Genomic DNA, 27,246 nt, shown 5'->3' with positions numbered 1-27,246 from the left:
GCTGGCAGGAAATCATTTTTAGACAATTCATTAATTTCAGTCACCTTGGTAGGTAGTTCTTTGACAGCTCTACGTGCTTTACGTTGGTACGGTCACGTTCGTATTTAAGATGGGGACTGCTCAGTTTGCTTTCGGAGAAGGCCCTTTTGAAAAAGGAACCGTATTATTAGAGTCTCATGAAGCCGCTAACGCCCGGCTTGGTTACCGCAGTGCCCACGCAAACGCGAGGCTTTATTGGTGTTGCCCTGAACGTGCCTGGGGCTGGGCGGCCCGCCGAGCACGTCCGTGTGGGAACCGTGGCCCCCCCGCCCGTGGCCCCCACGCATCGTCGGCTTGCTGGCTTGCCTGGAAGCTTTGTTATCAACCCCAAGCGCCGGTGCAGGGCGTCCTCCCCATTCACAGCTCTGGTGTAGCTCTAACCCGCGTGGATGTGATCTAGATCATAGCCTGTCCGCATCGAGAGGCCGCCGCCTCCATCCTGCCTGGGTCCTGAGCCTTTGCTTTTGGTCTCACAGTAAAGACGTTTACAACCGAATGGATAGCGTTCTTTCTTTGAGATCGTTACTCAGAGTAGGGGCGACAACCAAGAAAAGTCGCCTCTGAAGTGTGTACGTTAAAGCTTTGTAAACCTGCCACCTTGCTGTGCACATTCAGGAGGATGCTAGGGAAGCACGGTCCCCTGAGTTCGCTCGCAGAAAAACCCAGAGCGACGGGCCAACTGTCTAGCTTTTAGGAAGACGAGTCCAGGTTTGGAGCCCTGCTTCATTCATCACAAGCACCTGAACGTAGAGGTGGGGGGACTCTGTGCGGGGCCGGCAGCTCCTGTCCCCGCGCTCCAGCACGCACCCCGTGTGAAAACCGAGCCCGCTCTCCAGAAGGTTCAGTGACCAGGAACGGGGGCACCAGAGCAGAGCAGGATGTCTGTCTGAGGGGGAAGTTGCTGCCTGGGGTCAGTGACTTTCTGTAAGACCGTGAACCCAAAACCTGAAACAAACCGGAAAACCTTCCTATGACTTAAACCTGTCACGAAAACCAGCATCAGCCGTCTCGTGAGTTAGCAAATGTTTATTTTAAATAAAAATTAGTTTCATACCGTACATATTTACAGGAATGCTATACAAAAATAAAAGCCGGTCATTTCATCTGGGCCACTGTTGGGGAACACCCCCCGCCCCCCAGAAGCCCCGCACCTTCCCCGTAGCTGCCACGTGCCGCGGTGTTCTCTCGTCTCGGCCGGGCCTGGGCACTCGCAGGTCCTACGTGTGGTCACCTGGCCGTCCAAAGGCCGTGCCAACCCTGTCCTCGGTTTCCAGGAAACACAGGCAGAAGTGGTCCTTACTGAGGAGGGCCAGTGAGTCCCCGTTTAAATGCCAGCACAGAGAAAGCACCTGAAAGTCACCTGGAGAAAGACAGGCAGCCGGAGGGTGAAAGGGTGAGGCCAGGGTCCCAGGGTGAGCGCGACCCCAAATCCTGTGGCCGAAGGACAGGCCTGGAAAGACCCAGCTGCAGCCCCAAAGCTCAACTCGGGTGGGCGTCTCTGTGTCCCGTGAGAGCTCGGAGCGGTGGACCCCACCCGGTGTGTGATGCCAGGGACCGGCCTGAGGTCTCCCCAGATGTGCCCAGAGGGACTCCGACCGTACACCCGAGGCGGTCGCCCACACGAGCCACGGTGCCCAGGTCGGCTGGGAGGGGCTCATCTGTTAGGGTTCTGCCTACAGCCGGTCACAAGCGCCACTGCGCTCACCTTCCCCAGGCACCTGCACGGACACGCAGCCCGCTGGCGACCACAGGTACACCTTGCCGCCTCCCGTGCAGATGGCCAGCCGGGGCTGCTGCGGGTCCCACTGGAAGGAGCGCACGGGGGACAGCTGCTCCAGCACCACGAAGAGCCTCAGCTTCTGAATGTCCCAGATCCAGACGGCGTTCGGGACACTGTCTGAGGAGGGAAGACGCGGACACCCTGCTTCAGTGTCCCCGCCTGGGATGCACGCTGGGGGGCAGGCCACAAGCCCCGTGGACGTGGCTGCTCCGGTGTCTACGAGCCGGATGGTCCCCCCGCCCAGGCTTAGAGCCCACAAGGGCGGGTTTGGCGGTTTTTACAGCCCTCAAAACACGTGAGCCCCCTTCCCGCACGAAACGGGCTGTGGCTGTGGTGGCGCCCGGACCCTGCTCTTCACCCGACGGCAAGCAGCGGGCGGAGGCACCAAGACACCGCGCCTCCGGAAGCTTCTGTGGGCACAACGTCCCGGCAGGAGGACGCGACGTGCCGGAAGCCCGTCACCCGGGTTTCGCTCACCCGGTCTTCATGCCTGGGCACCGGAGGAAACAGGGAGGGGCACGGCCTGCGAGCGCGGCCACTGACCGCTTCTCGTCGCCAGGAAGTAGCTGTCCGGGCTGAAGGCCAGCGCTCCGATGCCGATTTTCGGGTTTGCTCTGTCGGCAACAGGCTTCAGGGTCTGTAAGGAGACTGGCACGGAGGCGATCTCATCTAGAACACGGAAAGGGAGGGGACAGGAGCCGCTGGCCTCGTCCACTCAGTTCAGACGGAAGGAAAAGAGGACTTCTAACCCACGGAGGCAAGATTCTATGGAAACAGAGGCTTAAGGGGACCCGGCCACGGCGCTGGAGCCCGTGTTGCGGGTCAGCGTGCCAGGTGCCCCCGTGGCGGGGTCTGTGTAGCGGAGAGGCCACGTGTGAGCGGGCAGGGGTGTGGCAAGTCTGTGCCTTCCCCTCAGTTTTGCCATACACCTAAACTGCTCTAAAAAAGTCTTAAAAAAAAACAAAAAGCCATTATAAAACTCACGGCAAAAGGTGGTAAGGTGATGATGGAAGGCCAGGTGAGCGGGTGTGCTGGCTGTGCCCCCCCCCCCGTCCGGGTGCTTACTGAGGGGGGCTGGGCCGCGGACACCACACGACCTGGGGGCTGCTCCCCCACCTCCTGTACCTCATTAGCCCACCATACCGATGCCGGGACTGAGGCACAGGCCACCTGCCCAGGACCCGCGGCCAGTTCCGCAGCCCCACCCCCTCTGGCTCCTCCAAGGGCATCTTACTGGTCCTTAAAGAACCACCTGCAGGGCGCCGCCTGTCACACTGGAACCGCCAGCCCTCCGACACGAAGAAACATCCCTCCCCCGCCCCCCCCCCTCCGGTCAGGCGAGTCTAGTGACCCGCAGGTGGGAGGACACAAGCCGGGAGGTGTCCCTGGCAAACGAGGGAGCACCCCCGCCCCCCGCCCCCCACCCCCAGCTGCTCACACTTGGTCTCCGCGGGGGAGGCCACGCCGGCCGCTGCTCTGGGCGGGGGGAAGGCCAGGCGGCCCGGCGCCAGCCGCGGAGTCTTCTCGGCTTCCTTGTACACGACCTGGAAGACACGACGGTCCTGCCACCACCACCGCCCAAGCAGGAGCAGAGGCGGTGACGCACTGGGTAGTGGTGACGCTGGACCTCGACGCGAGGCGCTGCCGTTCCTGGTGACGGACACGGAGACGCCGGGCCACCGGCGCCCACTCCCCCGCGGGGGCGCCCGGCGTGGGTCCCACCCCAAGCCCCACCCCGAGCCCGCCCCTCGGGGGAGTGGCCTGTGCTGGCTGCGGGTTCGTAAGCGCCCAACCGACCGCTGGCCAGTGAGGACACAAGCGTCTCAGTGGTGCCAAGTGACAGACGCAAGTCCTGGGAACGAGGGGACGTCTGTGTCCCGAAGCCTGATGGGCCCATGAGGCCGAGGCGGTGAGGCAGCCCGGCTGCCCCCTGGCCTCAGAACGAGCTCGAGCTGCAGGCCGGGAGGGCCGAGCAAACCCTTTGCGGCCCGCGCGGTTGGCCTGCTCAGCCTCGGCCTCCCACAACCATGGATGGCTTCACCCGCCTGCACCTCCAGCCAGGTCCCACCTCAGGACCTCCGCCCCAGCCTCGCCGCCCCAGCCTCACCGCCCCAGCTGTCCCCTCCCCCTCCCCTCCCCTCCCCTTCCACACGGCTACCTGCAGCCCTACTCCTGGTGGCCTCCCTCGTATTTCCCACATGTGGGACAGCTCCCCAAGGTTGGGGTCTGTCTGTCCCCTGCTAAAAAGGACACACATGCCCACCTCAGGCCCTTTGTACTTCATGTTCTTGCTCCCAGAACTGCTCCTCCCTCCGATGCCGTATCACTTCTTCCTGGCCCCTGACCCTGCCTGCCCCAGGGACACCTGCCCCCCACTTCTCAGGTCTGCTTCTCCAGCCCCAAATGCCCGGTTCTTGTGGGTGAGGGACCCTGGGTACTCTGCCGAGGGCAGGAACAGACCTGAGAGTGACCCATCTGGGGAGTGGGGAGGGCAGGGCAAGGACACCACTTCGGATCCTTTGGGAATTGGTCGAGTCGAACATTTGAAATGTTACCGTAATGGAAGTTTCTGGTGATGTGAGTACCGACATCATCATGAATAATGTAAAGTGAAAAAAGACTTTTTCTACCTCCCTTCTCCAAATGTGGCTCAAATAGAAACCTGCATTCCAGGGAGGGAGGAAGATGGCGGCGAAGGACGACGCTGGGCTCAGCGCGTCCCGCTGATCGCTTAGATTCTACCCACATCTGCCTAATTTACCCCGATAACCACGAGAAGACTAGCAGAACGGACTCTCCGGAGCCGAGCGCAGACGAGAGGCCCACGGAAGAGGGTAGGAAGGGCGGAGGGGCGGTGCACGCTCCACAGACTGGCGGGAGGGAGCTGGGGCGGTGGAGGGGCAGCCAGCCCGCCCGGCAAGGCAGAGCCCCCGAGTCTGGCTGGCAAAAGCGGAGGGGCCGGACGGAGTGTGTTCTGTCAGCCAGTGAGACTTCACATCTGGAAGGTTATAAGCTAACAGCTCTGCTCGGAGAACAGGAGGGCCGGAGGACAACGGGAGGGAGCGTTGTTGAGCCCCGGACGACAGAGCGCAGCTTGGCGGGGAACAAAGGCGCTGGGAAGCGCCTTCTCCCTCGCCCACCCCCCAGCCAAAATCCCAAAGGGAACCAGTTCCTGTCACGGAACTTGCTTGCACCGCGCAGACACCCGACGCTGTGCTTCTGCGGATCCATCCCTCCGACGGGTCGGCCGCCCTCCCGGTGCCGCAGGGCTCCTCCTGAAGCGGATCGCCGAAGGAAAAGCGAGCTGAGCCTGCTCCTCCCACCCCTGCGCACCTTGCAGATCCACCCCGGCTAATACGCCAGATCCCATCGAAGCAGCACCACCAGCCTGGCAGTGTGCACGTAGCCCAGACAGGGGCCACACCACTCCACAGTGAGTCCTGCCCCTGGGAGAGGGGAAGATAAGGTACACGCCAGTCTGACTGTGGCCCCAGCGGTGGGCTGGGGACAGACAGCGGCTCTGACTGTGGCCCCGCCCACCAACGCAAGTTACTCCAGACAGCACGGGGGAAGTGCCCTGCAGTCCCGCGCCACCCCAGGGACTATCCAAAATGATGAAATGGAGGAATTCTCCTCAAAAGAAACTCCAGAAAATAGCGACAGCTAACGAACTGATCAAAAACGATTTAAGCAATACAGCAGAAAATGAATTTAAAACAATAGTCATAAAATTAATCGCTGGGCTTGAAAACAGTATAGAGGACAGCAGAGAATCTATTGCTACAGAGATCAAGGGACTAAGGAACAGTCAGGAGGAGCTAAAAATGCTATAAATGAGGTGGAAAATAAAATGGAGGCGACCACAGCTCGGATTGAAGAGGCAGAGGAGACAACAGGTGAATTGGAAGATAAAATCATGGAAAAAGAGGAAGCTGAGAAAAAGAGAGATAAAAAAAATCCAGGAGGACGAGGGGAGACTTAAAGAACTAAGTGACACAATTAAACGTAATAACATATGCATAATTGGGATTCCAGAGGAGGAAGAGAGAGGGAAAGGTGCTGAAGACGTACTTGAAGAAATCATAGCTGAGAACTTCCCTGATCTGGGGAAGGAAAGAGGCACTGAAATCCAAGAGGCACAGAGAACTCCCTTCAGATGTAACTTGAATCGATCTTCTGCACGACATATCATAGTCAAACTGGCAAAATACAAGGATAAAGAGAGAATTCTGAAAGCAGCTAGGGATAAACGCGCCTTAACATACAAAGGTAGACACATAAGGGTAGCAGCAGACCTATCTACTGAAACTTGGCAGGCCAGAAAGGAATGGCAGGAAATCTTCAATGTGATGAACAGGAAAAATAATGCAGCCAAGAATCCTTTACCCAGCAAGTCTGTCATTCAAAATAGAAGGAGAAATAAAGGTTTTCTCAAACAAACAAAAACTGAAGGAATTCATCATCACTAAACGAGCCCTACAAGAGATCTTAAGGGGGACTCTGTGAATGAAATGTTGCAAGGACCACAAAGGACCAGAGACACCACTACAAGCATGACATCTATAGATAACATAATAACTCTAAACCCATATCTTTCAATAATAACACTGAATGTAAATGGACTAAATGCGCCAATCAAAAGACATAGGGTATCAGAATGGATAAAAAAAAAAACAAGACCCATCTATTTGCTGTCTACAAGAGACTCATTTTAGACCTGAGGACACCTTCAGATTGAAAGTGAGGGGATGGAGAACTATCTATCGTGCTACTGGAAGTCAAAAGAAAGCTGGAGTAGCCATACTTATATCAGACAAACTAGACTTCAAATTAAAGGCTGTAACAAGAGATGAAGAAAGGCATTATATAATCATTATAGGGTCTATCCATCAGGAAGAGCTAACAATTATAAATGTCTATGCACCGAATACGGGAGCCCCCAAATACATAAAACAATCAATCAAAAACATAAGCAACCTTATTGATAAGGATGTGGTAATTGCAGGGGACTTTAATACTCCATTTACAACGTTGGACAGATCATCTAGACACAGGATCAACAAAAAACAAGGGCCCTGAATGATACACTGGATCAGATGGACTTGATATATTTAGAACTCTGCATCCCAAAGCAACAGAATATACTCTCTTCTCGCGTGCACATGGAACCTTCTCCAAGATAGATCACATACTGGGTCACAAAACAGCCTTTCATAAGTATACAAGAATTGAGATCATACCATGCATACTTTCAGACCACAATGCTCTGAAGCTTGAAATCAACAACAGGAAAACGTCTGGAAAACCTCCAAAAGCATGGAGGTTAAAGAACACCCTACTAAAGAATGAATGGGTCAACCAGGCAATTAGAGAAGAAATTAAAAAATATATGGAAACAAATGAAAATACAACGATCCAAACGCTTTGGGATGCAGCAAAGGCAGTCCTGAGAGGAAAATACATTGCAATCCAGGCCTATCTCAAGAAACAAGAAAAATCCCAAATACAAAATCTAACAGCACACCTAAAGGAAATAGAAGCAGAACAGCAAAGGCAGCCTAAACCCAGCAGAAGAAGAGAAATAATAAAGATCAGAGCAGAAATAAACAATACAGAATCTAAAAAAACTGTAGAGCAGATCAACGAAACCAAGAGTTGGTTTTTTGAAAAAATAAACAAAATTGACAAACCTCTAGCCAGGCTTCTCAAAAAGAAAAGGGAGATGGCCCAAATAGATAAAATCATGAATGAAAATGGAATTATTACAACCAATCCCTCAGAGATACAAGCCATTATCAGGGAATACTATGAAAAATTACATGCCAACAAACTGGACAACCTGGGAGAAATGGACACATCCCTAAACACACACACACCTCCAAAACGCAATCAGGAGGAAATAGAAAGCTTGAACAGACCCATAACCAGCGAATAAATTGAATCAGTTATCCAAACTCTCCCAACAAATAACAGTCCAGGACCAGATGGCTTCCCAGGGGAATTCTACCAGACATTTAAAGCAGAGATAATACCTATCCTTCTCAAGCTGTTCCAAAAAATAGAAAGGGAAGGAAAACTTCCAGACTCATTCTATGAAGCCAGTATTACTTTGATTCCTAAACCAGACAGAGACCCAGTAAAAAAAGAGAACTACAGGCCAATATCCCTGATGAATATGAATGCAAAAATTCTCAATAAGATACTAGCAAATCGAATTCAAAAGCATATAAAAAGAATTATTCACCATGATCAAGTGGGATTCATTCCTGGGCTGCAGGGCTGGTTCAACATTCGCAAATCAATCAATGTGATATATCACATTAATAAAAGAAAAAAACCATATGATCCTGTCAATCGATGCAGAAAAAGCATTTGACAAAATTCAGCATCCTTTCTTAATAAAAACCCTCGAGAAAGTCGGGATAGAAGGAACATACCTTAAACAGCATAAAAGCCATTTATGAAAAGCCCACAGCTAATATCATCCTCAATGGGGAAAAACTGAGAGCTTTTTCCCTGAGATCAGGAACACGACAGGGATGCCCACTCTCACTGCTGTTGTTTAACACAGTGTTGGAAGTGCTAGCATCAGCAATCAGACAACAAAAGGAAATCAAAGGCATCAAAATTGGCAAAGATGAAGTCAAGCTTTCACTCTTTGCAGATGACATAATATTATACATGGAAAACCTGACAGACTCCACCAAAAGTCTGCTACAACTGATACATGAATTCATCAAAGTCGCAGGATACAAAATCAATGTACAGAAATCAGTTGCATTCTTCTATGCTAATAATGAGGCAACAGAAAGACAAATAAAGAAACTGATCCCATTCACAACTGCACCAAGAAGCATAAAATACCTAGGAATAAACCTAACCAAAGATGTAAAAGATCTGTATGCTGAAAACTACAGAAACCTTATGAAGAAAATTGAAGAAGTTACAAAGAAATGGAAAAACATTCCGTGCTCATGGACTGAAAGAATAAATATTGTTAAAATGTCAATACTACCCAAAGCCATCTACACATTCAATGCAATCCCAATCAAAATTGCACCAGCATTCTTCTTGAAGCTAGAACAAGCAATCCTAAAATTTGTATGGAACCACAAAAGACCCCGAATAAGGCAAAGTAATACTGAAGAAGAAAATCAAAGCAGGAGGCATCACAATCCCAGACTTTAGCCTCTGCTACAAAGCTGTAATCATCAGGACAGCATGGTATTGTCACAAAAACAGACACATAGGGGCGCCTGGGTGGCTCAGTTGGTTGGGCGTCCGACTTCGCCTCAGGTCATGATCTCGTGGTCCGTGAGTTCGAGCCCTGCATCGGGTTCTGGGCTGACAGCTCGGAGCCTGGAGCCTGTTTTGGATTCTGTGTCTCCCTCTCTCTCTCTGACCCTCCCCTGCTCATGCTCTGTCTCTCTGTCTCAAAAATAAATAAATGTTAAAAAACAAAAACAAAAACAAAAAACAAAAACAGACACATAGACCAATGGAATAGAATGGAAACCCCAGAACTAGACCCACAAAAATATGGCCAACTAATCTTTGACAAAGCAGGAAAGAATATCCAATGGAAAAAAGACAGTCTCTTTAACAAATGGTGCTGGGAGAACTGGACAGCAACATGCAGAAGGATGAAACTAGACCACTTTCTCACACCATTCACAAAAACAAACTCAAAATGGATGAAGGACCTAAATGTGAGACAGGAAACCATCAAAACCCTAGAGGAGAAAGCAGGGAAAAACCTCTCTGACTTCAGCCGCAGCAATTTCTTACTTGACACATCCCCAAAGGCAAGGGAATTAAAAGCAAAAACGAACTACTGGGACCTCATGAAGATAAAAAGCTTCTGCACAGCAAAGGAAACAATCAACAAAACTAAAAGGCAACCAACGGAATGGGAAAAGATATTTGCAAATGACACATTGGACAAAGGGCTAGTATCCAAATCTATAAAGAACTCACCAAACTCCATACCCGAAAAACAAATAATCCAGTGAAGAAATGGACAGAAAGCATGAATAGACACTTCTCTAAAGAAGACATCCAGATGGCCAACAGGCACATGAAAAGATGCTCAACGTCGCTCCTCATCAGGGAAATAAAAATCAAAACCACACTGAGACACCACCTCACGCTGGTCAGAGTGGCTAAAAGGAACAAATCAGGAGACTATAGATGCTGGAGAGGATGTGGAGAAACGGTAACCCTCTTGCACTGTTGGTGGGAATGCAAACTGGTGCAGCCGCTCTGGAAAACAGTGTGGAGGTTCCTCAAAAAATTAAAAATAGACCTACCCTATGACCCAGCAATAGCACTGCGAGGAATTTACCCAAGGGATACAGGAGTGCTGATGCATAGGGGCACTTGTACCCCAATGTTTATAGCAGCACCCTCAACAATAGCCAACTTATGGAAAGAGCCTAAATGTCCATCAACTGATGAATGGATAAAGAAATTGTGGTTTATATACACAATGGAGTACTACGTGGCAATGAGAAAGAATGAAATATGGCCTTTTGTAGCAACGTGGATGGAACTGGAGAGTGTTACGCTAAGTGAAATAAGTCATACAGAGAAAGACAGATACCATATGTTTTCACTCCTATGTGGATCCTGAGAAACTTAACAGAAGACCATGGGGGAGGGGAAGGGGGAAAAAAAGTCAGAGAGGGAGGGAGGCAAACCATAAGAGACTCTTAAACACTGAGAATAAACTGAGGGTTGATGGGGGGTGGGAGGGAGGGGACGGTGGGTGATGGGCACTGAGGAGGGCACCTGTTGGGGTGTTGTATGGAAAGCAAGTTGACAATAAATTTCATAAAAAAAACGAAGGGAAGGGAGATGCATTCCAGACTTACTATTTTGGGATTGTTAATGGTGGCTGGGTGCCCGAACTCTGTGATCATTTTCCAAGTCACGTGATTAAGGATGCGCACCTGAGGGGAGAGAGTGCGCGTGAGGGCCCCTGGCGGGCGCCGTGCCCACAGCATCTCCACGTGTGCTACTGGGTCTCACCTTCCCATCATAGCTTCCGATGGCCAGGAACTGACTGCTGGGGCTCCAGGCCACAGACTTGACGCCCAGGGACCACTCGTAGGCACAGTACGCGGACAAGAGCCGGCCGTCCAAGGAGTAGAGCAGGACCTTGTACTGTGGGAGAAAGTGCAGATGTTGATGCTCACCCTGACCGGAGCATGGGGGGGGGGTGGGGGGGGTGGAATGGGGACACAGACGATGGCCAGCGGGAGGTCAGAAGGAAGACCGGTGGAGCGGGACAGGCCCTCCCGCAGAGGGGATAGCGGGGACCTTGGCCGCAAACGTAAGGACTCGCTGGTCAAAGGGCTGGGCTTGGCCTCGGAGTCTGGTGAGCCGACCGAGCCTCCACATTCAGAAAGCGTCGGGTAAACACAGGTCAAAGCGCCCCAACACACAGGGTCTGCCTGGTCACCCTGCATACCTCCAGGCAGGTGTCCCACACTGCCAGCACACAGCCGTTTGGGGCCCACTCGATCCCTGCGAGGTCCTGGGTCTCTGTGTCAAAGTGCTTCCAAAGCGAGACAGGGAAACATTAAATTCGAAAGTGTTTTCTTGAACAAATACACATTTTATCACTGACGCTGGGAACACGTTTAGTATTTAATTTCCTTGTACAGAAATGGACAATGTCTCCAGCCCTGTCCTTCCGTCGTTAAAATCCTGCCTGAGCACTCAGGAGGCCCCAGGCAGGCCAGCACGCGGCTGGAGCCCACCGGGCAGGACAGTGCCCAGCACCGCTGGCTGTGACGCAGCTCCCGCGGCCTGGCACCACCCCCCCCCCCCGCCCCCCACTCCCTCCCCCTTCCCGCCTGGCTCGGCCTCACTCCTGGAAGATCAGCCCGGGCGAGATCCCACCAGGACACCCCGTGCCCGGGCCGATGGGGCCACCTCCGTGCTCTGGCAGGAGGGGCACTGCCAGTCCGAAGGCCTCTCCGCACCCACCCGGCCCGTGGAGCTGAGCCCAGCCAGGGGAGGAGGGCCCCGCGCACCCGGCCGGGGCCCCTGGAGGCTGGCCCAGAGCAGACCCTCCCGGGGCAGCAGCCCCTGGGCGAACCGCACGGCCCTGACAAGAGGACAGCGGCTCACGCCGATGGCCTGTGGCCGCCCCGCTCACCGGCAGGCCCCCCCCTCCCCCCCCTCCCCGGGCGTGCCCTCCGGTGACACGCCCGCCATGAGAAGGCGCTGCCGCGACCCCTCCCAAAGGTGCCCGGGGCCTCGGAGACGCGAGGCGTCAGCCGCCCCCCGCCCCGCGGCCGGCAGGGCACCCCCTACCCGCAGGAGCTGCCAGTCGCTGCAGACGAAGACGCTCACGTGGTCCTGGCAGTCGCGCCGCTCCGCCAGCGCCATGTAGCGGCCGTCCCGGGTAAAGGAGACCCCTGGCGGGAGGACAGGGACACCCCGCTGCAGCCCCAGGGAGCGGTGAGAAACCAGAAGCAGGGGTCACGGGGAGGGCGAGACCGCGGCCTCGGTGCAGCAGCCCAGGCACCCCCCCCACCCCGACCCCCGACCCCCGACCGGCAAGGGATCTGACGGAAAACCGCAGGAACCGGGCCCCCGAAGAACCACAAAATGTCACTGAAAATGCAGCTCCTGACGGATCGTCGTTTTTGGAGCACAAATCGTAGGGAGCTCAGCCAGCTTCTCATCACACCCAGTTTTACTTTTTTAAAAGAGTATCTTATTTACTTTTGAGACCGAGAGAAAGCAACAGCTGGGGGTGGGGGGGCGGTGGCAGAGAGAGAGGGAGACGGGAACCCAAGCGGGCTCCGCCCCGACAGCACAGAGCCCGACGTGGGGCTTGAACCTGGGAGCGCAGAGATCACGAGCTGAGCCCAAGGCGGACCCTCAGCCGGCTGACTGAGCCACGCAGGCGCCCCAACTTCCTACGTGTACTTTTGAATTACTCGGGAGAAGAAAACGTAAGGTCGGAGTTTAGAAATAAGCTTTGGTTGAAAATGTGAAACCGTATTTTCCGTTCTGTGTTAGTCGCAAGGCCCCAGGCCCTAGCTCACACTTGGTGAGCCACAAGAACACACAAGGCGCTGCTGTCTGCACCCATCGCGGCAACTTCACGATTCAGGGATGGGCACCCCACTCGCTCTCCGCGGTCCAACCGAGTCCCGCGGTGGCCGGCTGGGTGGGGTGGCCGTCCTCTCCCCGGCACAGAGACCACAGAGCTGGCCAACAGAAGTCTGGAGGCTTGAAGTGCAGAACTGGGGGGGGGGGGGGGGGGCAGGTCCTGGGACACACATCAACCGAAGGGACCTGATCCCCAGTCCTACGACAGGAAGGGAACCGCAGGTAAAGCCTACTTGTCTGAGGTCCTTTAAACCACTGTGGTTCTATCTTGAAAGGGGAGCCCTTGTCCTCGGGAGACACACACGGAACTATTCACAGAGAAGCATCAGCTGGTCTGGGGCGTAGAGAAAGAAGCTGGCCACACGCTGATAAGCCGCTGAGACTACTGTGCCCGTAAATTTTCCGTATTAAAAAAGTGTCCCTCTCCCCCCCCCCCCGCCCCCGCCCCCGGGCCCTGAACAAAAACAACAAAGAAACAGCTTTCAGATCAGCTTCGGCCGACTCACCCTGCTGGCAGGCTTTGGGGTATTTGATGTAAGACACGGACTTTGTGCACAAGGACCAGACAGTTATCCGCAGCTGTCGAGGAGAAGGGGAAAGAGAAACGGTGCAGGTTTAGCAGCTGGGAAGACGGCGGTTAAGTCATAGACAGGCATCAGTGACCCAGTAAGAGGTTTACTGCAGAATTAAGAACAGCAGTTGCTCCTGGGTGTCCCCCCCCCCCCCCCGCCAAGTCTCCCGTCCTTTAAAATTTCATGCTCCTGGTGTTTGGTTTTCTTTTTGTAACAGTATCACGTGAGCGACACAAAGTCGAATATAAGTGCATTTAGTTTAAAATTTCAAAGTAACTGCGGTTTTCCTCTCCCAACAAACGCGCAGACGCCAGCAGGCAAGCTGTCCAGGACGCTGGGTGTCCCGGGGACTGAGCGAGGTCAACCTGCTTGGTCCTCTGCCTCAGCAGACTCGTGAGCAGGAGGTGGGGGCAGAAGGGCCCGTGCGGTGGCCTCGCTGCACGGCTGCTTCCCCACAGGGTTTCTGGGGGTGACCGCTCTGTCAGCCGGCCGTCCCCTCCTCTCCCGCCCGCGTGCCTGGCAGGGTGGTCACGGACACCCGTCCCCAGGAAAAGCCCACAGTATAGCTTTTAAGCGTTCAAACACCCGTCTACATTTACATCTAATATTGAGGTTCTATGACCCCCTAGATCCCATTAGAGTTTAAAAGGGAATAACCAGAATTTCTTAACCCCGATTCCTAGTTTTGTTTCTAAAAACTGTCTCCGTGCCCTTCCCGTTGGCTGACGTGGCAGTTCACTACTTGACGAGCGTCCAACAGCTGACTCTGAACAAGGACAACGCTGGAAAACACACTGACCTGGTTTCCAGATTTACTGTGAAGTACAATAATCAGAGAGTATGCTGCTCGCACAAAGCGAGGCTAATAGGTCAATGGAACAAGACAGAATCCGGAAACAGACCTGCACACACACAGGCAACGGGTTTTTGACAGAAGCGCGAGTGGAAAAGATCTAAACTCAAAATAGGTCCTATGTCTACACTTAGGAGCCCAAACCATAAAACTTGTAGAAGAAAACAGAATAAACTCTTTTTGGATCTTGGGTTGGGTGGGGATTTCTTTAGATGCACAAAACATAAAACAAAACAAAACAAAAAAACCTGATCCGTTAGACTCCATTAAGAGGAAACACTTCTGCTCTTTAAAAGAAGCTGTTAACTGAGAGGGCAGCCTGTAGGAGAAAACACTTGCCAGGCGCGTGTCTAGGAAAGGACTCGTATCCAGAACACAGTAGAAGAAACTTCACAGTTGAGTAACGTGACTAGCCACCCGATAAAGAAACGAACAGACAAGTCCTACGATAACGGGCATGTGACAGAAGTCTAATGGCATTAGTCATGAGGACAATGCAAACTAAAACCACAGGCAGGGGCGTCTGGGAGGCTCAGGTGGCTGGGCGTCCAACTTCAGCTCAGGTCATGATCTCTGGGTTTGTGAGATCGAGCCCCATGTCGGGCTGTGTGCCGACAGCTAGGAGGCTGCTTGGGATTCTCTCTCCCTCTCTCTCCCTCTCTCTCTCTCTCTCTGTCTCTCTCTCTGCCTCTTCCCCACTTGTGCTCTCTGTCTCTCTCTTTCTCAAAATAAATAAACTTAAAACAAAAACAAAAACCCACAGGGAGACACCACGACACAAGACTGACTACAGCAGAAAACCGCACTGACGCGTGTCGAGGGTCGTGAGAGTGTAGACACCTGAGCTCTAACCTGGGGGGGCAGCCACGTTAGAGAGCAGTTGGCAGTTTCCTGAAGCGTTCCGCACGCGCCCCCCTGGCACCCCCTCCTAGGGATTTACCCGAGTCAAATGACGTGCGTCCCAGCAGCTCGTTCCGGACGGCACCCACGGGAAAGCGCCCACGGCCTGCCAGATGGTGGACGGAAAGCAGATGCTGTGTCCCCGTGCCACGGAATGGCGCCCGGCCACGAGGGACCGCCGCTGATACCCTCAGTGACAGCACAGCGCTGAGTGACAGAGGCCAAACACAGAGCCCCCCACGCCACGTGGCCCCACCGACAGAGAAGCAGGCAGTGGCTATCCGGGAGCAGCGGTGGGCGCGGACGGGGCTGTCCACGTCCTGGCTGAGCTGCGCGCCTCAAGGGGCGAATGGTGCTCGTCGGTGGTTTTAACTGGCTTTGTGGACACGTAAGAAAAAGGTTTTCGGCTTATTTTTTTTGAGGCAGCTACGGGCTGTTTACAACACAGACAGACACTGAAATTTAAGGACACGGGAAGGTGGAAAAGTAACAGGAGTGAAAAGGAAAAACCACGAGAGCCACAGGCTAGGCGAACAGCTGACAAAACAGGTTTGTGAGGCAAAAAGATCCACGAGGGACCACGAACGATGAGTTACAATCAAGGCTCCACTGGCCGTGAGGACATAACATCCTCCGTCCGAGTGCAGCTGGTAACAGCACCTCACAAGTACAGTAAACAAACCGACACCACAAGGGCAACGGGAGGGGGCAGCCCCACAGACACCGACACGCTACAAACCCGGGGACGTAAACAGTGTGGCACGGCAAACCGGCGTGCCAACAGCGGAAGAGGAAGGAAAATCGGAAATTTTATGTAAACATGAAGAAATTCAGTTCTTGATAAACGCCGTTGGGAAAAAGATAGACGTGGATCCCTTCCTCACACCACACAGTCCACAGGAACCCGAAGCGCGTATTAATCAAGTGTGCGAGAGTGTGCATGTGTGTAAAACAAGGTATGAAAGCACTCAACCTCACTAATAGTCAGGAAACAAGTAAAACCACAATGCGCTTCCTCTGTAGCTCCACTGGCCTGGCAGCTACCTATCTATCATCTATCTATCTATCTATCTATCTATCTATCTATCTATCTATGTATCTATTTATTTTTGAGAGAGACAGAGACAGAATGTGAGTGGGTTAGGGGCAGAGAGAGAGAGGGAGACACAGAATCCGAAGCAGGCTCCAGGGTCCGAGCTGTCAGCACAGAGCCTGACGCGGGGCTCGAACTCACAAACCGAGAGATCATGACCCGAGCTGAGGTTGGACGCTCAACCGACGGAGCCACCCCCGTGGCCCTGAAGTTGTTTTTTAAAATTAGATTCACGCTGGGGCACCTGGCTGGCTCAGTTGGGGAAGTATGTGACTCGTGATCTCCGTGTTGTGAGTTCAAGCCCCATGTTGGATGTAGAGATTACTTAAATAAAAATAAAACTTTAAAAAATAATAATAGTAAATAAACTTAGACTCGTGTTGTCAGGAACTTGAATGAACTTAGAAGGAAATTAGAATTTCACTCATTTTTCTTTTTTTATGTTTATTTAATTTTGGGAGAGACAGAGTGCTAGCAGCGGAGGGGCAGAGAGAGACTGGGGGGTGGGGAGGAGACCGAATCCGAAGCAGGCTCCAGGCTCTGAGCTGTCAGCACAAAGCCTGACTCGGGGCTCGAACTCACGAACTGTGAGGTTATGACCTGAGCCAAAGTCAGACGCTTAACCGACTGAGCCCCCCAGGCGCCCCAGGACTGGCAGTCAGTTTAAATCCCAATAAAAAGCTTTGGAAAGTCGAATGCCATCTACTGTAAGCAGGCAGTCCCCCAGGCTACCCCCGACAGGGTGCCTCAATATAGGTCACGTACAATATACTCCCGGCACCATGGCCCCTACCCCCTTGAACACCGGTAGCAGCAGCAGAGGGCAGACGGGTGTGCCGTGACTTCCCCTGCGAGGAACAGCAGAGTGAGCCACACCTTCCAGACCGACGAACACCGAGGGCGAAGAGAACCACCCCGGAATACAGAGGACGAACTCGCGTCAGCAAACTGGAAACAGATGCAAAGCAAGCAACAGTGTATACGCTCGTTGTGCATGCGCACACGTGTGCACACACACACACACACGCACACACACACGACCCAAAGGAAAGCAAGAACGGGTTAACACAGAACGCAGGGTCCGTCCCGCCTCTGTGGGGCATGCAGGCAGCCCTGCTCTGGGCCTCGGGGGTGGGGTGGGGCACACAGTGCTTCACCCTCAGGGACCCTGTGCAAAGGGCCTGTCACATTCGTGTACGGGAGGCAGGGAGGCCCTGGCACACGCCCGTCTGGACACTGGATTCTGGCCCCAAGAATTCTAATCACGGAGACTGTCGGGTGAGGCCGTATAAACAGTTCAACACGTCTGAAAACTTCCAAGTTGCAAACGTCTTTAAAAGGCCAACGTGTGCAGCTCTGGGTCTCGGTCCACTTTCTGTCTGACTCCGGATTTCAGCTCAGGTCATGATCTCGCGTGAGATCGAGCCTCTCACTGGGCTCTGCACCAAGCATATGGAGCCTGCTCAAGATTCTCTCTCCCTCCCTCCCTCTCTCTCTGCCCCCACCCCCACTCTCTCTCAAATTAAAAATGAATGAATGGGGGCGCCTGGGTGGCTCAGTCGGTTGAGCGTCCGACTTCAGCTCAGGTCATGATCTCGCGGCTCGTGGGTTCGGACCCCGCATCGGGCTCTGTGCTGACAGCTCGGAGCTTGGAGCCTGGAGCCTGCTTTGGATTCTGTGTCGTCCTCTCTCTCTGCCCCTAGGCCACTCGCATTCTGTCTCTGTCTCTCTCAGAAATAAATAAACATTAAAAAAATAAATAATAAAATAAAATAAAATAAAATAAAATAAAATAAAATAAAATAAAATAAAATATAAAAAAAAAAATGAATGAATGAATGAATGAAAAGTCACCATGTGCACCGCAAGGAAACCAAGTGCCCTGCGTCCTGCTCAGTCTCCGACAGCCTGTATGAGCAGACACCACATCAAAAGCGGTCTTAAACCGTAACAGAAGGTACGTGAAGCCACACGGCCATCTGAAGCGGCCGACTCAGCCGCCCCCTCACGGCTGGACACAGACCTTCTCCCACATGATGCCAAACTGAAAAAGACCCGATGATGACATCCCACAGGGTCGCCCGGCACCCTCACGGCTGGGCACAGACACTCGCCCTCGCCACACGCACGCACTGTCCTCTCTGCAGCCTGGGACGGGGCTCCTGCAGGGCACCGGGCAGCCCAGGCCTGGGGGTTCGGGCTCGGGCCCACACCCTGGGTCATGACGCCCCCTCAAAAGGCACATCGTTAACGGGATCTGCGCGTTTTTCTGTCTTTGAAAACAACACTGCTGACACCAAAGACCTTCTACCCCAACACCTTATATGTGCAAATTCCCTAACTTTGGCGGGGGGGGGGGGGAGCCCCAGCGAGGCTCGGACAGGACGCAGCAGCGACCGGTGGTCACAGGTCAGGCATCTTAAAGATGTAAAGTCGATCGTAGCGAATTCATCTTCTACCCCCGAAGTAAAGGAACTGTTTAATTCTTAAATCCTGTCATTTAAAACCCACGTTACTTTTCCTTAAATTTGGGCAGAAAGATCATATAACAACCGTGTCGACCTAAGACACACATCTTTCTCCGTCTCTCCCTCTCTCCCCATATACGTATATACATATCTGAAAGATACACATCGTTCTCCAAAATTCACCCGCCTGACCGCTACCCAGCAATCTCCGGAGAAAGGCACGAGGAGTCACCCTCCTCCGCTCGACGACGTGTGCCGGGGCCTTTGCACTTACGTGGAACTCGGTTGTGTTGAGGATGTGGCGGCCGTCGGGGCTCCAGCAGGAGGCCACCAGCCCGGCCGAGCCCTCGTCGATCCTGCAGTGCCACTCGGGCTGCTCCAGGGACCACACCTGGATGCGCAACGGACAGAAACGCAGACCCACGACACATGAGCGCACGCGCGTCAAGCTGGAAAACAGCCGGTTCAACGGCACACGGCCAGGACACGGGGCGCGTTAGGGCTGGGGCCGGACCGCGGCACAAAAGCCTCGCTCCCGGGGGACTTCGCAGTGGTGGTTTTAAAGCCCTTCGCCAGCCCTCCAAGCTCCTTCGGGGAAACTTCACATCTGCTAGAAACGCATCTTCGCGCTTCCCCCAACCCGTGAGGCCCAAGCTTCTAGACAGCCGTCTGCGGACACTTCCTCTTACTGAATTCTACCTGATGACACATTAAGGCTAGTTAAGTGTTTTCCTGTTTTCAAAGTACTTAAGCTATTAGGGAACCGTTATAATTTTAAGACGAAACCGGCTTGAGCCGCCTCGCCTTTTTTCTCAAACTACAAGGGCACAGAAGAGGCTGCTCCTTCCCCGTTACCCTCCGGCAAGAGCCCCTGGCTCGGAGCCCCGCGGGCGGCGCACCTGAACCTGCCCCCGCTTGTACATGGCACACAGGATGAAGAGGGAGTCCGCCGACCACTCGATGTGCTGGATCTGGTCCAGGCATGTGTACAGGTGAAGGATCTGGAGGGTGTGCACATCCCGGACCACTAAGCGGTACTGGACGCAAGAAGCCTAAAAACGGGGGAAAAAAAAAGCCCTTGATGGTCTAACAGTCTAAGGGAAGGGAGCTCAGGAGCCCGTGCTCCCCTCCGTCCAGGAATTCTAGCTCCCTCTGTCCTTCCGGACGTATTTCCTGCCTGGACGGCCTCATGTTCACAGACTGTCACCCCCTCTAAGGATAAGGGTTCACGAAAAGACAAGGTTGAAATACACAAACTAGGTGTTGACGTTGCTCCAGGATAAGACATTCTGTTAAAACTCTCTACTAGGTCATTTTTTACTTTCTGACTCGCGTCTTAAAAACTAAAGCAGGACACGGCGTGGGACCAGCTCTTCTGTGAACTAAGCCAGCACTCTGCTGCTTTAACCACCGGCAGACAAGGCACAGGGAGTGCGGACGGGGGCCTCAGGGTCCTTGGTGAGAAGGACCACGGAGACGTAAGGACGAGGCAACAGAAAAATACGTATTTGTCCCTGCCCCCAGGCTCTGGCACAGGACTCCTCGAGTCCTTGAAACGTCCTGGGCGGTAGGAGCGTCTTTTGTTCTAACGAGGCAACTCTAAGTGGGCTCCTGGCCACCAGAAATACCAGCCATGGTTAGAAGCTTGGAATGTGCAGTCCCACTCCCCCTTCTCCAGAGAGGGGAGAAGGGCTAGAAGCGGAGTTAATAATTCATCACGAGGAATCCTCTGTAAAATGCCAACAGGACGGTGTTCAGAGAGCTCCAGGCCGGTGAACACAGGCACACAGGGCAGGTGACGCACCCACCCCCACGGGGACAGCGGCTCCTGCACTCGGGACCCTCCTGGACCTTGTCTTCTGGATCTCTTCACCTGGCTGTTCACCTGGATCCTCTCTGGTCTCCCTTAGCACAAGTGTCTGAGTTCTGTGAGCCACGCTGGCAAATCAGCCGAACCCGAGGAGGGGGCTGTGGGAGCCTCTGACTGGTGGCCCAGGCAGACGGAAGTTGTGCGGAGCTCGAGGACCCGCAGCTCTGGCTGGAATCTGAAGCGGGGGGCACAGGGGCGCGTGGGGGGCACAGCTGGTGAAGCGCCCGCCTTCGGCTCACGTCACGATCTCATGCTTCAGGAGTTCCAGCCCCACATCGGGCTCACCGCTGTCAGCACGGAGCCCGCTGCAGATCCTGCCCCCCTCTCTGCCGCGCCCCTGCTCATGCTCTTTCTCTCTCTCTCAAAAATGAAAAAAAATAAAATAAACAAGAAAATAAACATTAAAAAAAATGCAGTGGGTGGGCGGTCCGCCTCGGGTCTCCAGGGGGACAGTGCCAGAATCGAGCTGTGTGGCACCCGCTGGTGTCCTGGGGGCTTGTGTGTTGTGACACAGCCCCAGCTCCTGGCAAACGTGACGGGAAGTGTCAGCAGTGCGGCGAGTGTAACAGCAGCCGCGGGACAGCAGAGGCAAGCAGCAGCAGCAGGCTGACGCTTTCCCGACACAGGAGGGGACGCAGGGAGGTTTCTCTTCCACTGCGGGGACTTATTCTGAGTACTGACCGTGAAGATGTTTAAGCGTTAATCCTGTTTTCTTGAAGAGGCAGTCTGTGTCCACATTTGTTAATAATATCCATATCTAAGCAAATTATTTGGGTATACTCATCAGATTTTAGATTATCTTATAGCTTAAAAATCAAGAACTTGTTTAAAAAAAATTTTTTTTAATGTTTATTTAGTTTTGAGAGAGGGAGAGAGGGAGAGCGAGCGAGCAGTGGAAGGGCAGAGAGAGAGAGGGAGATACAGAATCCGAAGCAGCTCCAGGCTCTGAGCTGTCAGCACAGAGCCCAACACTGGGCTCGAACTCATACACCCCGAGATCATGACCTGAGCCAAAGTCGCACGCTTAACTGACTGGGCCACCCAGGCACCCCAAGAACTGATTTGTAAATGTTAATTGCTTCGTTCTTATCAAGATCAAACTCAATTATTGGTTTGTGTTTTAGAAACCTTTTCCTTTCCTTTTCCAAACCTTCCTTTTCCTTTTGAAAAAAACCTTGGGGCGCCTGGGGGGGCTCCTTGTGATCTCATGGTTTGTGAGGGAGTGTGAGTTCTGTGAGTTTGAGCCGTGGGCTCCATGACGCTGACGAGGAGCCTGCATGGGATTCTCTCTCTCCCTCTCCCTCCCTCCCTCCCTCCCTCTCTCTCTCTCTCTGTCTCTCTCACCTCTCTCTGCCCCTCCCCCACTCGTACGCTCTCACTCTCAAAAATAAAGTTTAAAAAACACACCTCATGAGTCTTCCTTGTAAAAAGAAGAAGGGGAGCGTAACTTCAGGTGAGAACATGTGTCACATTGTAGCTTTGTCATCAGTTACAATGAGCTCCTTAAGACAGGGAGCATGTGTCATGGCGTGGAAAAACCATTATCAGATCTGTTGCAAGATATTAAAAACGGCAACACAGACCTACTTTCTTCAGGATTTAGGATAGAGCTTCGAAGAACAAGACTCCAGTAACACCATATTTCCACCAGGGTGGAGAAGCCAAAAAAAAAAAAAAAAAAAAAGCACCAAAACGAAGCAAAGGAACATAGTCTCTCTCTTTATAATTCACTGGAATTTTCATAGACGATTTTTTTTTAATTTTTTTTTAATGTTTATTTATTTTTGAGACAGAGTGTGAACAGGGGAGGGGCAGAGAGAGAGGGAGACACAGAATCTGAAACAGGCTCCAGGCTCTGAGCTGTCAGCACAGAGCCCAATGCGGGGCTTGAACCCACGAACTGTGAGATCATGACCTGAGCCGAAGTCAGACGCTTAACCGACTGAGCCACCCAGGTGCCCCTCATAGACGATTTTTTTAAACAACGAATTTATGGGGAGCACTTCAAAAAATACGCGACGGTTTCTGGGGGTGAACTTGAAGCTGAAGACATTGTGTATCTCCTAGCAGAATGCTAATTTATGTATTTAGGATAATACCTCCACAAAGGAGTTCCAGTTTCAAAGAGCTGCACAAAGAACAGGAATGTTCAGGTTCAAACTGAAAAGTCATGAAGCGTTGGTGAGTTAACATACAGAACTAAACAGACACACTTTCTTTCTTTCTTTTTTTTTTTTTTTTAACAGACACACTTTCTATAAGACTGATCTTTTCCTGAATGGACTTCCAGTGCCAATCATACCGCCAGGTCCCGAGGGTACACACTGATGATGCTGGTGTGTTTCCTGCACAGACTGGCTCAGCGAGTCCAGCAGCATTTGGTCGCCCCCCCCCCCCCCCCCGTGATGAACAGCTCGAATCCCAATCGTTCGAATAAACAGCAGTGCTGACGACTGGACTCATCCGGGCAGAGACTGCTGGTTATTTCAATCGCTTATTTGCCATATGGTGGGGGGCGGAGAGGACTAGCAAAGACAGTCGCTGCACCAGGTTACAGCCAACAGAACTAGGTATGTCCCCCCATGTGTCAAAATAACAACAACGAGCTGATATCCTCTGTACCCTCAAATGTGTGACGACAACACTGCCATTACCTGCCTCTGACAGATGGAAACTGGGGTGTAGGGAGGCTGGCACCTGCCCACGCCCCATTCCCCCGGGGCCCCTGCTTGGGGCATCTGTCGAGTCCCCAGCCCCGGTGTCCGCCCGGGCCACGTGCCCTGGGTCCCCTGCTCCAGGGCGCCTGCCTCGGTGTCCGCCCGGGGCCCCCGTCCGAGTCCCCAGCCCAGGGTCCCCTGCCTCGGGTGTCAGCCGGGGTCACTTGCCCTGGATCCCCAGCCTCGGGTGTCAGCCGGGGGCCCCTGCTTGAGGCCCGCACCGGCGGACCCCCAAGCTGCCCCCTCCCCCCGGGCCCCGCGGCCGCTCACCAGGTACTTGCCGTCCGGGGAGAACTTGCAGAGCAGGCCGGAGAGCTTGAACACCTCGGAGAAGTTCATGGCGGCCTCCGACCCCCGGCCCCGGGCGCTCCACTCCCGCCGGGTCTGCGGCAACCTCCAACACCGCGGCCGGAAGTGACGGAGGGCGGAAGCACCTCGTAGCCTATCAGGGCCCCGGGTGCCCGCGCAGCATTGTGGGGCTTGTAGTTCGCGCGTTCCCGCGCCGCCGCGCTTCTCGCCACCAGGACGATCCGCCCCCCAGCGAGGGTTGACACCGAAAACGCGGGACGCGCGCTCAGGTTGAATTTCAGGCACACAACGAATCATTTTTGTGGGAAAATGCTCTCAGATACTGTATGGGACAAACACCAAAAAAGTTCCCGCTTATCTGAACTTCAAATGTAAACGGGCGTCCTGTGTGTCCGCTTACGTTTGAGTGTTTATACTTACACGTGAATACGCTTAGATGTAACTACGTTTACGGACACCTACGCGCTTCTATCTAAATACGTAATAGTGTATATACACACATTGTATGTTATACACGGTGAATAAGTACGTATCCGTTTTCTGGGTTTTTTTTCTTTTCTTTTTTCTTTCTTTTTGGCTGAACTGGGCAACCCTGCCTGCAGGGAGGCCCTCGCCTCCCCTCGGGCACTACGCAGATCTGGGGAGAATGCCTTTGGCGTTTGCACCCGCGCGGAGGAGAGGGAGAGCGCAGGACGCGACCTGGAACCTGCCCACGCAGGACGGCGGGCGCCTGTGTCAGCGCGGGTTTTGCGCACCTTGCCGGCGCCCCCGCGAGCGCCTTGTCCTCTCGCCCTCTGGGAACCCCTGGTCCTCTTCCCCCGAAGGAGGCTTGCCCCATGACCCGACCAGGCCCTGCCTGCCAGAGCCTCCGCAGTCTACCCGGGCCGGCGGGCCCAGACACTCACGCTCGCCCCTCCCTTCTGAGAACCCAGACCCAGCCTGGGCCCTCCCCACACCTCTGCGCTCACAGCCCCCGGCCTGCAGCCTGCCGACGTCCCCCGCCACCCCCCTTTGGAACACACGGGCAGGGGATGCGTGCACGCGTCCAGCTAGGCGGTACCAGACTTTTCTGTGCCGGGCCAGCTTCATCCGTCTTTCTGTCTCCAGCCCCCGCGAATCTAAACCAGTGGGTGAGCAGTAAAGGTGTGTGGAAGTGAGCCAGGTCCGCCAGGGGAACGCGGACCCAGGCGGCCAGAGAACCCAGTTTGCACCAGCCCGGCTCGTACGCAGTTCCACAGGCGACACTGACACGAGGGTCACGCGAGCCTGGGGACGCCGGTTCGGAGGCCGATAACGGGTCCCGAGAGCACCGGAACGCAGTTCACGGCAGGTGCACGCCGCGAGAGCCTTTCCAAACGTGTCCTGCGGGTCGGGTTCTCTGGCCAAGGACCCGCCCAGAGTGGGTCCAGACCCGTGGAGCGGTGGGTGACACCGGTCCGAGGGAAGACTCGGCCCGAGGCCGGTGTCTGAGCGTAGAGAGCAATTCCGAGTGCACGATCCACGTGTCGCCGTGGACGCCCACGCGCACCTGCGCGAAGAAGAGAAACCAGCGCTGCGGGGCGGCAGGCGGCGGCCAGGGGAGGGAGGGAGCAGGGTGCGCGCCGCGACCTGGGAGTGTTTGCGTCACCAGATCCTCCCCAGGGGCCAAGGGACACAACCTCCGCCCAGGATGAGTGTGGGCTGGGGCCAGACAGTCGTTCCCAGAGGGTCCCCGCGGATCCGCAATGCCGAGCGGGGCCGGGGAGCGGCCGTGACCTCGGCTCGGTGTCAGTATAGATGGCGCGCCCTCCTCAGAGTCTCACTGGAGCCCCACGGGCGCAAACGGCCCCACCCAATCCCCTCGCCCTGGGACCGCGCCCCTCACCCCTGCTCCCGGCAGCGAGGGCGGACACTCCGCGGACCAGGACGGCTCTTCCCCTGCTCCCGGGGGTCTGAGCGCCCCGCGCACGGAGGAGCCCAGCGCCGGTGGGGGCGGGAGGGCCGCCCGGGGTGTCGGGAAAATGCGGCGTCTGGGGGGTGGGGTGGGGTGGGGTGGGGCGGGGGGAGCAAGGCGTCGGGACGCGGAGCCTGCTTGGCTGCCCGCCCTCGCTCCCGCGCGCCCTCGCCCGCGGCCCCCAAGCTGGCCGAGGGTCGCGGTCCCCATCTCGCCTGCGTCCGGCCCGGGGTAGGCGGCCCAGCGGGCTCCGCAGGGGCGACGCGCGCCAAAAGGCGGCGGGAAGGAGGCGGGGCAGAGCGCGCCCGGGACCCCGACTCGCACGCGGCCAGCTGGGGGGGCGGGGCGCCGGCGGCCACCTCGGCCTCGGCCCGGCCCCGCCGCCCGCGCTCCTCCCGCCGCGCTGAGCGGCCCGCGCTGCCTTCCCGCCCGGCCGGCGGCGCCAGGCGCTAACTTCCGCGGCCGCCCCTGCCCGCGGCGCCTCCCCTCCGCGCGCGCATATAACCCGCCTGGGCCGCCCGTGCCCGCCGTGCACCCACTGCCGGGCCGGCTCCGGCGTCGATGCCCCCGGGCTCCGACTGCACCAGGTAGGAAGCGCCGCGAGCCCGCGCGAGGGGGCCTGGGCGTGGCGCCGCGCTGCCTGCGGGGGCCGGAGCGCGGGGCTGGGGGGCACACGGGCTCAGAAGCTAGGGGTTGCGAGGAGGGGGCGACCGTGCGGGAGCTGGGAGAGAGGATGACTTGGGGCACCCCTCCGGGGTCCGACCGGCCCCTGGGACGCCGCGCGGGTGGCAGGGAAGTGGCCGGAGTTCAGCCCGCGAGGAGATGGGGGGAGGGGGGGGCCTGCCAGCAGTGGCTCTGGGGGGAGGAACAGCGTCGCTGGGATTCCCGGAGGGCCTACCTCCAGCTGACCCCTCTCCACCCCAGCGTCTGAGGGGAGGCTCCGAAGGTGACGGGGAAGAGGCCGGGTCGGAGTGCAGGTGCCGATGGAAGTTGGTGAGCGTCCCTGTCGCTGACAAGCTCCTCCCCGCCGGTGCCCTCTCGCTCCGTCTGCACCCAAGAGGGCTGTAGAAATCCGGCCGCGTTACTCCCCACTTCCCCGAGGCTGAGACCCAGTGCTCCCCTGGACCCCGGCGCTGGGCGTGACCACCAAGCCACATCCATGGGGCCAGTCACTAAAGAGCCAGGGTTCCGGAGGGACATCTCCAGGTGGTTCCGAGCTGGCCAAGGGTGCCTGGTCTGTCTTCTGAGCCTGTTTCAGGAGGAGCAGAGTCAGGCCCCCGGCCCACCCTGGGGAAGCAGCTCCTCTGCCCTGGCTCCCTCGCTCCCTACCCTCCTTCCCTGGCATCCACTGTCCTTTCAGCCTTTGGAGGGAGGGAGCTATCGTTACCTTCTTACTCAGCTTGCATTTTTGTCTGGTCCCTAACCGGATATGCAGAAAGTGTGCACACGGCTACATAAATAGACGGGGGACAGGTGGACCATTGTCAACCAGCAAGGGACCAGGGAGACAGTGCATGGTTAACTTCTGACCGGAGGTCAGTCGGTCCCAACGATTGTTTATTAAATCACTGGACATTTGGGA

The 27,246-nt window shown here is 55.2% G+C and overlaps 2 protein-coding genes across 4 annotated transcripts in view; one reads left to right on the top strand and one right to left on the bottom strand.

Moving 5' to 3' along the window:
• Window positions 1–1,050: 1,050 nt before the first annotated feature.
• Window positions 1,051–27,044, bottom strand: WRAP73 (WD repeat containing, antisense to TP73). 3 transcript variants are annotated; one of them, XM_047083345.1, is made up of 13 exons: window positions 26,563–27,044; window positions 23,693–25,259; window positions 19,735–19,887; window positions 19,110–19,226; window positions 13,456–13,528; window positions 12,143–12,246; window positions 11,292–11,378; window positions 10,850–10,984; window positions 10,693–10,770; window positions 3,258–3,363; window positions 2,363–2,488; window positions 1,745–1,936; window positions 1,051–1,399 (listed from the first exon to the last, which is right to left on the bottom strand). In XM_047083345.1, exons 2-13 carry the CDS (start codon window positions 24,026–24,028, stop codon window positions 1,257–1,259), a joined length of 1,650 nt encoding a protein of 549 aa, XP_046939301.1. In that variant the 5' UTR covers window positions 24,029–25,259; window positions 26,563–27,044; the 3' UTR covers window positions 1,051–1,256. The 3 variants fall into 3 exon arrangements, with proteins under 3 accessions (XP_046939301.1, XP_046939302.1, XP_046939303.1); XM_047083347.1 differs by lacking the exon at window positions 1,051–1,399 and having other exon boundaries at window positions 1,844–1,936; window positions 2,297–2,488; XM_047083346.1 differs by lacking the exons at window positions 19,110–19,226; window positions 19,735–19,887.
• TP73 (tumor protein p73) overlaps window positions 26,149–27,246 on the top strand; it is a 61,321-nt gene continuing 60,223 nt past the window's right edge. The window contains exon 1 of the mRNA XM_047083343.1: window positions 26,149–26,251. The gene's annotated coding sequence lies outside the window, so the exon portion shown is untranslated. The remainder of the gene's footprint in view (window positions 26,252–27,246) is intronic.

The sequence above is a fragment of the Lynx rufus genome, unplaced genomic scaffold (assembly GCF_022079265.1).
Source record: "Lynx rufus isolate CCGP_SWC_20201006 ecotype Redwood Valley unplaced genomic scaffold, mLynRuf1.p SCAF_2, whole genome shotgun sequence".
NCBI lineage: Eukaryota > Metazoa > Chordata > Mammalia > Carnivora > Felidae > Lynx > Lynx rufus.
This window is presented reverse-complemented; position numbering and strand designations above follow the sequence as displayed.

Coding starts and splice junctions, on each gene's coding strand:
- WRAP73 (XM_047083345.1), bottom strand. CDS start 24,028: ATGATTCGTTGTGTGCCTGAAATTCAACCTGAGCGCGCGTCCCGCGTT. Junction 10,985..11,291: donor TGTGGGACACCTGCCTGGAG/GTATGCAGGGTG, acceptor TTTCTCCCACAG/TACAAGGTCCTGCTCTACTC. Junction 1,937..2,362: donor CTTCCTGGCGACGAGAAGCG/GTCAGTGGCCGC, acceptor TTCCCTCCTCAG/ACAGTGTCCCGAACGCCGTC.